Genomic DNA, 10,355 nt, shown 5'->3' with positions numbered 1-10,355 from the left:
ATATTATTCAGGCGGAGCAAGGCGGAGCAGGTCAGAGGTCACCGTCATTATGTTAACGAGTATGCAGATTTATGTTAAGGGTATGCAGATTCATGCAGCAATGTAGCTTAATGAGCTAAATTACAGGTCAGATAAAGGTCAGTGTGCACTTTTGAACCCGGTTACCGGTCGTGGGCGTGGTTAACGTCAACCTCTGTAGTAGCTGATTGGCCGCACGGCAACCGTTGGTGGATCCGGAGTAGTTGATTGGTTTGCATATACTTTGCATGTGAAGTAGGTGAGGTACTTCACGGCGATTGGTGGAAGGTCTGTGGGTGTCGGACAGAAACTTGTATAAAGTGGCAGCAGAAACTGCCGAGAAACCAGTCCTTCTTGCGGAGACAAACCTGCGTCCAAGGACGTCGACAGGGAGCGAAGATCGAGACCGAAAACCATGGCACAACAGCAGATCGCCCAGCCCGGAGCGGTCCTCCCGAACACCGCCAGCGCCGGGGCCACCCCCTCGATCGTTCCGGACATCCTCGGCAGCGAAGGAGCGCCTCCCAGTCAGAACACCAACTTGAAGCCGCATGAAGTACGTCTACCATTGGGCGATAATGTGTTCCTTACCGTGGGGATGTTCAGGAATAAACCGATAATAAACGTGAGGCAGTTTTACCACCCAGACCCAGCTGACGTGAACAAGATGAGACCCGGGAAGAAAGGTCTTGCATTGACACCTAAGCAGTGGGCCAAGCTGAAAGCACTTCCGCTACTGGGGGCGATCCTGGACGCTACGTGCCATACCATCCCTTACTACTTCGGGGGGATTGAGCCGAAAATGTATGACCTGGGATCTGAAAAGTACGTGACAGTTCAGATCTTGCACGGACAGACATCCATCACCCTACACCAGCACTACAGACCATACGGAGCACCAGACACCGACCCTGTAATGAAGAGAGGCATAGACTTAACAATTCAGCAATGGGAAGACCTTGAAAGCAAGATGAAAGCGGTGGACAAGGTGTTGGAGGCTATGGAGAACGGAAAGATGCCAACGGACAAAGATGTTATCCAGTCAGCCATTGTGTATTGAAAATGGAAAACGAATAAAGCTTCCTGGTGGTTGGAACACAGGCAAAGACCTCATACTGTTGTTTGTATGACTATGTATGTGTGTCTGTACGAATGTATACTAACTGGCTACTTGGGTGGGTGTGTCTGTGATCGGGCAAGTCTGGTCATGTACAGACACTTTATTTCGGAGCACGATTTACTTCAGAGCAATGAAACGAGTGACTCAACGAGTCACTCACGAGTGACTCAATGAGCGAATCACTCACGAGCGACTCCTTTTATTTGCGTATACGTCCGAGCAATGAATGAGTCGCTCGCGCGACTATTTTGTCTGTATACATGTAAACATATGTCAACTATGCATACATGTATGTATGTATGTATGCATTATCTGTATTTATATATGCTCATTTATCTATCTTTGAGTGACTCGCGATATCTATTTAGCCGTCCAATGATTGACTCCCAACTATTATATAAGACCATCAGTGAACGTGTAACGTCATTCTCACAAAGATCACCAGCCATGTCTCACGCGTGCGACATCTGTGGTAAAGAGTTCAGTCGAAAAGCCAACCTCGTCCGTCATCGCGACACGATACACGGAGACGTGACGGACATGCCTTCGGGAGAAGAGGTCTTGGACGCCGAGACAGGACAAAACCGATCCGCTGATATCTTTGACGACACCGACAATTCATCCGAAGAGGCAACCACCGAGCATGACACGGAGTCGCTGGAATCTTCCGAGGTCTCGATGGCGTCACAGGATGACGTCTCAGAAGATGAGTCTGTAAAGGATTCTTGGGAAGCAGAGTCAACGACAGAAACCGAAAGCGATCAAAGCGGTTCCGAGAGTGATGCAAGCTCGACCGTGTCTTCCAATTCATCTTTCTCTGGTGAAGGTGAAGAGTATGGTTACGACAGCGGTGACGAGGAAGAGTGGACGCTCTATCGAGACTGGTCCATTCCACTCAAGCACGAACCAGGCGATGTCCCTCAACGCGTGATCAAAGAGACAAAACGCGCTGGCAAAACGTTTTATCTTGTAGAGTTTGCTGCCATGCCTCGTTACGGTTACAACATCGAGTACAGCAAGAGCTGGGTCCCAGAGCAGACATTGATGAAAACATACGGCTACCTCGTTCTGAAATAATACAGCATCGTCCTCCTGTCGACAGGACAACTTCTCCTAACGACGTGTCGTATTGATATTATATTTGATGAGTAACGTATAGCTATAGTTGGCCTGTGCATTTCTTCCTCAACACAGTCTTGATTGGTAAGTGGTGAATAAAGTGTGACGAAACCATACTGTCTTTCGTATCTTTGTGTCGATGTATGCAAACATGATACGGAAGTGCGTAACAAAGATATAGCATGTACTAAACACAAGTACACTCACTCCGATGTAAAGTGCACATGTATGCATATGTTCGCATTAAACATACGTGTATGTATGTGTATCGATATAAACGTGTTGCTCCGGAGTAAAATATCACTCCGGAGTAAGTATTACTCCGTAAAATATTACTCCGGAGTAAATATTACTCTGTTTTGGAGTAAAATGTTTACTCCGGAGTAAGTGTATTTGTAGCAACTAAGTATAGTTGCCATGGTTGTTGGTATTGTGTATTCTTGCAACGATCATATGTAGATATATCGCATGTACATACATATATATACAAAGTAAATGAGCCACTCATTCATGAGTAACTCATGAGTCACTCATTCATGAGTAACTCATGAGTCACTCACGAGTCACTCACGAGTCACTCGTGTCATGAGTCACTCATGTCATGAGTCACTCATGAGTCACTCATGAGTCACTCATGAGTCACTATGTTACACACACATTGAAACTCGCGACAAATGATTTCCTGCCATAGTATGTTGTGTGTTTATTACCGATAACATCGGTGTAAAGCAACACTCGTTCCTCGTTCAATTTCATTACAAGAATACAAATATTTGGGGTACATACAAATTGTACAAACACGTAACGTAGATACTGATCATACGTATTCAAATATACGACAACAGCGGCGTAAAGCAACATTCTTCGTTGACTTCACAACAAGAATACAAATGTTTGGTGTACATACAGATTGTACACATATTTCCAGCCACGTCACGTTATGCGTTTGTTCGCAATAATAGAAGCAAGTTAAAGCAACACTCGTTCCTCGTTGAATTCGTTTCTCGACAACAAGAATACACACATGTGATGTATATACATATTTTAAAAATATGTAACGTATATACAGATCATAAGTATTCAAATACACGATATCGGTTTCACAAAGTATTCAAACACGCGACATCGGTTTCACAAAGAATTCAGATACACGACATCGATTTCACAAAGTAGTCAAATATACTGTACAAATATATGAGATCACATACAAATATACAAATAAGTAAATACGAACGTCATGACACCGAGGAAGGTGACAACGGCGACGCGTACAGGTTGCTTAAAGACGGACAGGTTTAGATGTCTAAGGGAAGAGTGGTGATCCCGTCATTCTTTACCTTCCTTTTCGGGTAGAAGTAGGAAAAGGCATCACGGATTTGCACGTACGTATGCATTTCGTTACCGCGCATGCGAAACCCTTTATTGATGCCTTGACCACTTCTCTTGGTCTCCAGCACCCGGAGATATTTTTGGTGGTCGATGTCGTTGCATCGTTTGTTAACACCCTTGCAACTGAATTTGTCGTGTGTTTTGTCTTCCCCGCCAAAGCAATAATATGTTTTGGAACACAGCCCGACAATCCCATTCCCGCTCCATTCTTCTTTGAACAGACCGGGCGTGCGTTTGTCGTAGGCCGCGTTTTCTGGGGTGTCTGTCCGGGGAAACCAGTCGGATTTCTCTCGGTTGTACCTCTCCCGCATGTGAGGCTTTATCACGTCGTCAAGGCTGTTTGCAGATAGAGCAATGTAGGCTGAGTCCGTGTCCATCTCGCAATACTGGAAATCGGACACGTCCACAAACTCGAGCATGAAGTCGTAGTAAAACTCGAGCATGCGTAATTTGGCGTACTGGTACACGAAGAAACCAATTTGGAGAGGGAGATCAAATTTGATCGTGCGTTTTGCCGATTCAATTTCGAAGAAATCTTCGTCATTGACCACGACCAGATGTCGAAACCGGGAGGTGTTGATCCTTCGGGTGGCGGTCACGACGTCTTCGCAATACTCGACGTCGGTCTGTTTTTCTTTGTTGGTGACCGTCTTACCGTAACCCGAATTGCCGATCAGCTTCATGGTATCGGCGATGATCTTCTTGGACTTGTCCTCGTCGCCTTTACGCCTCGCGTCACTGACGGCGTCGCCGAAAGATTTGAAACTAGGTTTTGGTCTGTACTCCATCACCTGATAGATGCGGGTGACTTGCAGACCGTGATTCAAATACCAGTTTAACAGAGGTGTCGCCAAGAGGATCTTCTGGCCGAACATGCTGCCGATCAGCGACCGCCTCGGTTTCGACATGAGGTTGTGTTCTTCGGCGTACGCTTTCATGTAGTCGCCAATGTCGTCGATGGAAATGTCGACGTTCTTAAAGATGGGGGGCATTTCGGAAAAGTGCGACTTGAGATCCGCGGGGACCTCGATGTCGCATTCGACCGCACCAAACAATTGCCCGGAGCGAACAGCCTGGAGGACGCGCTCCTCGGTCATGTCGGGAAGGTGTTCGGTGGGAGTCTTGCGACCGGCCAAAAACGACGACAATCGATCGTCGGCTCTTACCATGGCCAGCCACTCGCACTCCCGCATTTCGACGACCGTATACCCACACTTCCGTAGGTATTCGGTCGTTTCGGCCGTTTCCGCCCGCAACGTGGCCATAGATTTGCCGCGTCTTTCGTTGTAGTCGCGGCCTTTGGTCAGGTTGCAGGCGTGGCCGTGCCAATAACAACCGTGAAACTGAAAGATTTCCCCGGTGGCCGAACAGAAACCGTCCACGGGAATTCGACGTGGACCGATACGCTTTTCGGTGCTATTAAACTGGTGCCGAATGGCGAGGTCTCGCTCTTGGGCCACCCAATCTAACCACTCTGTGGCCATGCGTCCGCGGGCGGGGGCGGAATGCTCCGGTTTAAACCCCGTCTCCGCTTGACGCCGAATGTAATGACCAGAAGGCATGTCCTGCATCAGGGCCCACAGGTACAATGCATTGGCGTCAAAACCGACGACCTTCTGACAGAGTTTGGGCTCTCTGCCCATCTCTTTCATCTCGTCGGCCCTGATGTAGGTCTTGCCTTTCTCGTGGTATCTATGGAAAATGATACTGGGACCCCCCACAATGTTGTCTTTAAACAACCTGTACACCTCCTCGTTGTCTACCAACGTGAAGTAGGTGGTGGATGGCAGGTTCATGAAGAGGAACTTCAACGTCAGCCCCGGTACGCTGATGCCGTCCTTGAACATGTCGATTCCTAGATCTTTGTAGAAATCGAACATCTTCTGGACGGCATCTACCATGGGGCCGACGTCCTTGTTATTATACCTGCAGGAACAAAGAAAAAAAAAAAAGATTAATCTTCTGTTGACGACGGTGTTCTACACATCGATAAAGACAGCACACACACACGCAAAGACACATACTGTCACATGTACACCTACCACACGAGGAAGTCCCTCATGGTGGTCATGCTCTGGTCTTCCCATACTTGGAGGCAGTACTGGTAGTCCTCCGCCTCGATGTCCGAGTCCCTCAGCTTGCTGTGGAACGCGTCAGGACCCGGGAGGCGGGGCTCGTCTAGCTTGTCCAGACTGTCCATCCACTCGTATCTGTCACATAGAGGGGACAAAAAGACGTCATCGTTCGGTGTAACAGGTCTTAATCACATCAACAGTGAAACAAATAAACAAACAACAAGAACAACAACGATGAAAGAAAGAAAACGCACAACACTTACGGAAAGAACCCCTTGGTTTCTTCGCACTCGTAGGCCTTGAGGAGGGTGGAGTAAGAAAAGCCGGGGGCCACGTAGTTAATGAGATCAAGGAATTTCATGTCATCGGTGTCGATTGACATGTAGTTGTTGTTCTTTTTTATTGGTCTGAGTTTGCTGGTGGACCTCAGCAGCAGGGGGAGGAAGACTTTTTTGACGGCATTGAGGTCGTATTTGCCGCCATTGAAGCTGAGGACCACCAGCTGTCTCAGGTACTGTTGAAACTCATCGATCAGCTTTGTCATGTAGTGTTTCTTTCGGCGTTTTTGCCGCTCCTTCATCTGTTCGACGGCCCCCGGCCCGTCTTCCGTCACACCCTCCTTCTCCTCCTCCTCCTCCTCGGTTTCCTTGTCCAGATCTCGTTGTCGGATGCTCTCCATCTCGTCGACCACCCACGAGAATTTGGCCGACAGGAGACCGTACGACTCCTGGCTGATCTGTTTTAGGTGGTCCAGCAACTTTTCTGCCACTTCGGCAGGCTCGCCCTCCGACACGAAGCACACTGGCTCCATGTACCCGGGCACGTTGCTGGCCACGCTAACGCTCAGGAGCTCGTGGACGGTCTCCCACTGTAGTTTGGGGGTTGTGTTGTTGGTGCTAGGGAGGGGTTTGAGCAGACACTCGATGTCGAAACAGGCTCTGTAAGGATAAAATCGATCTTCTTCGGGTACGACGATGCCCTCGTCTTCCAGCTTCTGGAAGATTGTCTGCCTTAAACGGTAGGCGCCCCCTGGATACTCTTTCGCCACCTTGCCGTCGCACGAGCGGATGTGCACCTCGCAGTTGCCGCGGCGGCGCCACCTCTTTCCGCACTGCGGGCACGCGAACGATTTGGCATAGGTTTTGAAATCCTTAATGAAGCTGAAATGTTCCCCGCAGAGGTTCAGGTACATGATGTTGTTGTGTGTGGACAGGGGGCGCCTGACCAGTTCCGCATAGAAGTCGTCGTCATCGTCGTCGGCGTCCTGGTTGTTGTTGGCTTCAATCGAGTAGACGTAAATGTCCACCTTGAACAACGCCTCCAGGTCGTTCAGATGTTTCAGGGACACACCCTTGAACTGCTTTTCCGTCTTGCCCACCCACGCTAGATATTCACGGAACAGTGCTTTTGTTGTTGTCTCCAACATGGTCCGATCATTGTTGCGGTGGAGCGCCAGACAACGGAAAAAACAGAGCTTGTCGGTGTACGGACCGTTCTTGTCGCCCAGGAGCGCAATGATTGATCTGCTCTTCGTGATGTGGTCCAGCAACGTGTCGGGGGCACCGATGGGATGGTCTTTAATCTTGTTAATATAAAATGTTACGTTTGTCATTTTGTGGAAGACCGTTTTGCTGTTGGGACGTTGCTGCCGTGCCCGCTCCATGAGGTCCGCATCGTTTAACTTGTCGAGAAAAAGACGAACACCCTCCTCGTTTTGCACCAGGACGGGCTCTTCAACGAATCTGTTGTTGTTGTCTGACGGGTAAAAATAGCGTAGAGCCCCCGTTTCCCCATCGCGCAACAAGAAACCAAACGACACGGATAGTTTGAACACCGTGTGTTGGTCGCGAAAGATAGCCCACACGTTTTCGGTTAAATCGTTGGTATCTTCGGTGTCTAGACGAAAGTTGTACGTGTCTTGTATAATATGGTCCCTCCTGAACTGTGTGCGGATGGTAGACCATCTTTGTTTGTAAAGGGTCCGGGTGGCCGGGTCATCCTCTTGGGGGATCAGATCCTCCGAGACGGCAACCGGGTCTTCCTGATAGGGAAACTCCCCGGGCGCCGGTTGGATGTTGCGGCGTTTCGCCGCGGGCCCGGCCCCGGCTGCCGGGGCACCCCTCTTCTGTTCCCGGGAGGTGGACGGCACGGGGTGAGCCGCTTCCCCGTGCGCTTGCAGGGCTCGCACCGTACCGAACACCGCGTTACACGTTCCACACGAGAACGTCGGTGCCGGTCTTGGGTTGTCGTGCAGGCGTCTGTGCTGCATCATGTTGTCAGGTCGTGCAAACGTTCTACCACAAAAGTCGCACTCGTGAATGGTTGCAGTCGACTCGTGTTTTGTGGTGGTGACGCTTCATGTCACTGAGTCGGGTGAAGGTTTTGTCGCAGATCTCACAGCGATGGGTGACCTTTGTCGTGTCGTGGGACTTTTGGTGACGGGTGAGGTTGCGTTTTTGGGTGAAGACTTTGCCGCACGTTTCACAAGAGAATGCCATGCTTGTTTTATGAACTCTGTAACAACATCACACGCACTCTGTTACACGCAAAGTACAACTATATAGACTTTCTACACTTTCTTGAATGACAATAGCACCGTACGGAAGCGGGTACGCTTTTGTAAGCTCCAGCGTTCAACAAAAGAGGCTCCGAATAACAATGAAAGCGGACTGTCCATTCAAACATAGCGGGCTCATTACTATTCCTAAGCACGGCACACAAAAGACTTCTCGGATCTGGACGAACAAAAAGGTTAAGCCCGGGATGACAAAAGCGGGAGACTGACAAGTCGGTTCGTTTGTAGCAAACACACAGAAACGGACGTGCTATCGTTTCGTACCGTTCGTCCGCATTTACACAAGTTGTAACACTGAACAATGTACACAAAACTGAATCTACCACATGGACACGATCTGTACTACAGTGTCTTTCTTTGCGCACAATGCTACAAATAAGGATTTCTCGCTTCTACAGTGACCCCAATGGGGGTGTTCGTAACAAGAAAGGGAGACGACTTACCGGCAGTGAGAAGAAAGTAGTCAGCTGCGTTGATCGATGCAACGGATGTTTGCTGGATGGATCTTCCTTCCTTCAAGCTGCGCTCCGGACGAACTGGTTGCCAAGCCGAATTCTGGCGTTTATATAGCAAATTTTGGCGCCAACCTACCCATTGTCTCGAGGATCGTCCAATCCCGTCAAAACACGTCTTATCTCACCACCAGTCGCAACCAATCAACAACAGGTCAGGTCACCTACGTTTCAATTCAACCAATCAGCTACTACAGATGACGTTGACATATGTGTGCTGACGTTAGCAAAGATTCTCTCTAGAACGACAGATGTTCACACCGTGTGGTCGTGGCCACTCCGTTGTTATGTAGAACACATGATTGTGGACGTAACGATAACGCCAGATGTGCCATTGATGCAGGTATGTGACGTGAGAACTGACGACAGCAAACTTTCTCAGAGGTTCTCTCTCTAGAACGACAGATGTTCACACCGTGTGGTCGTGGCCACTCCGTTGTTATGTAGAACACATGGTTGGAAACGCGACGATAACGACAGATGTCCCATTGATGCAGGTATGTGAGAACTGACGATAGCAAACTTTCTCACAGGTCACACCATTGTTATCCTACTGTTACACGTAACAAACAACTGCGAATACGGGAAGTTTGCCGTGGCTGTATGCGCCTCTCTGGCATTACGATACGATAGCACAAAGCGTGCAGCCAGAAGTCGATAAAGATACTGGACAAGGACAAGAGCATGTTTCGTCGCCGAATCTCTATCCATTCACCCCATCCACGGTGATGAATCAGCCAGCTTCCTGCATAACTACAAATCAACGTTGCTACCTCATTCGATAGGATGTCGACGTCCGTTTCTCCTAGATCCCGTGAGTTGACACACACGTCTACGGCAAAAGACATGGCGGTAATCACTCGACCCCAATTCAATTCTTTCTCCTGCAGTACGGTTTCAAGCACACGTTTAAGTCCGTCCATTGTGTTGGGTGCATTGGACGTGAAAAGGTAGGTAATATTTTCCCATTCCTCCTCATCTGAAATCTTATCTACCAATCGTAATAGTTTTGTATATGCGGTCGAGTCTGGCCGACGCCGGTGTTCTGAAAACGCGCCAGGCGCTTTGTGATGCAGTAAACAACGAAACACGTCTTCCGTTTGAGTTTTACAGCATCCATCTACGACAGATTCCTTTAGCCTTTTCGGTGCGCTTTCAACTAATGAGACACAGCCGAGTGACGCTGGTCTTTTATCCCTGTGTGCTGTATAAGCACTGCGAACACAATAGACGGCCAACTTTCCCGCGTTTTTTTAGACGCTGCGCCGGCACCGCAGGTCGCATTCACTCAACCATCTACCGCAAAAGTTGACGTAAACCACACCTCTCATCACACGACTTGTATATATGCTGATGTTCGCAGTCCTCCGCAAACAGCAGATGGTCCTGCTGTCCTGCTGAATAGCTTTTGTCAAAGTAACAATGTCGGTAGGCGTGGTATCATCTTTTGTGGAATGTTGCCTGGACGACAGGTTACCCAGGTAGCCGGGTTCAAAAGTTCACACTGACCTTTATCTGACCTCTTCCAATGACGTCAGCAAACCCTC

At 48.9% G+C, this 10,355-nt stretch overlaps 3 protein-coding genes across 3 annotated transcripts; 2 read left to right on the top strand and 1 right to left on the bottom strand.

Moving 5' to 3' along the window:
• The first annotated feature begins 305 nt into the window (after nt 1-305).
• On the top strand, nt 306-1,115 carry LOC109476658. The gene has a single exon (XM_019777660.1). The coding sequence runs from the start codon at nt 434-436 to the stop codon at nt 1,076-1,078; it is 645 nt and encodes a 214-aa protein (XP_019633219.1). The 5' UTR covers nt 306-433; the 3' UTR covers nt 1,079-1,115.
• Nucleotides 1,116-1,585: 470 nt separating this feature from the next.
• LOC109476657 lies at nt 1,586-2,370 on the top strand. The gene has a single exon (XM_019777659.1). The coding sequence runs from the start codon at nt 1,586-1,588 to the stop codon at nt 2,213-2,215; it is 630 nt and encodes a 209-aa protein (XP_019633218.1). The 3' UTR covers nt 2,216-2,370.
• A 1,017-nt stretch (nt 2,371-3,387) lies between these two features.
• On the bottom strand, nt 3,388-7,993 carry LOC109476655. The gene is made up of 3 exons (XM_019777656.1): nt 5,985-7,993; nt 5,689-5,856; nt 3,388-5,572 (listed from the first exon to the last, which is right to left on the bottom strand). Exons 1-3 carry the CDS (start codon nt 7,991-7,993, stop codon nt 3,553-3,555), a joined length of 4,197 nt encoding a protein of 1,398 aa, XP_019633215.1. The 3' UTR covers nt 3,388-3,552.
• Between the last annotated feature and the right edge of the window lie 2,362 nt (nt 7,994-10,355).

The sequence above is a fragment of the Branchiostoma belcheri genome, unplaced genomic scaffold (assembly GCF_001625305.1).
Source record: "Branchiostoma belcheri isolate BF01 breed outbred unplaced genomic scaffold, Haploidv18h27 scaffold387, whole genome shotgun sequence".
NCBI classification, from domain to species: Eukaryota; Metazoa; Chordata; class Leptocardii; order Amphioxiformes; family Branchiostomatidae; genus Branchiostoma; species Branchiostoma belcheri.
The sequence above is the reverse complement of the archived record's forward strand: the minus strand, read 5'-3'. Positions and strand labels throughout refer to the sequence as shown.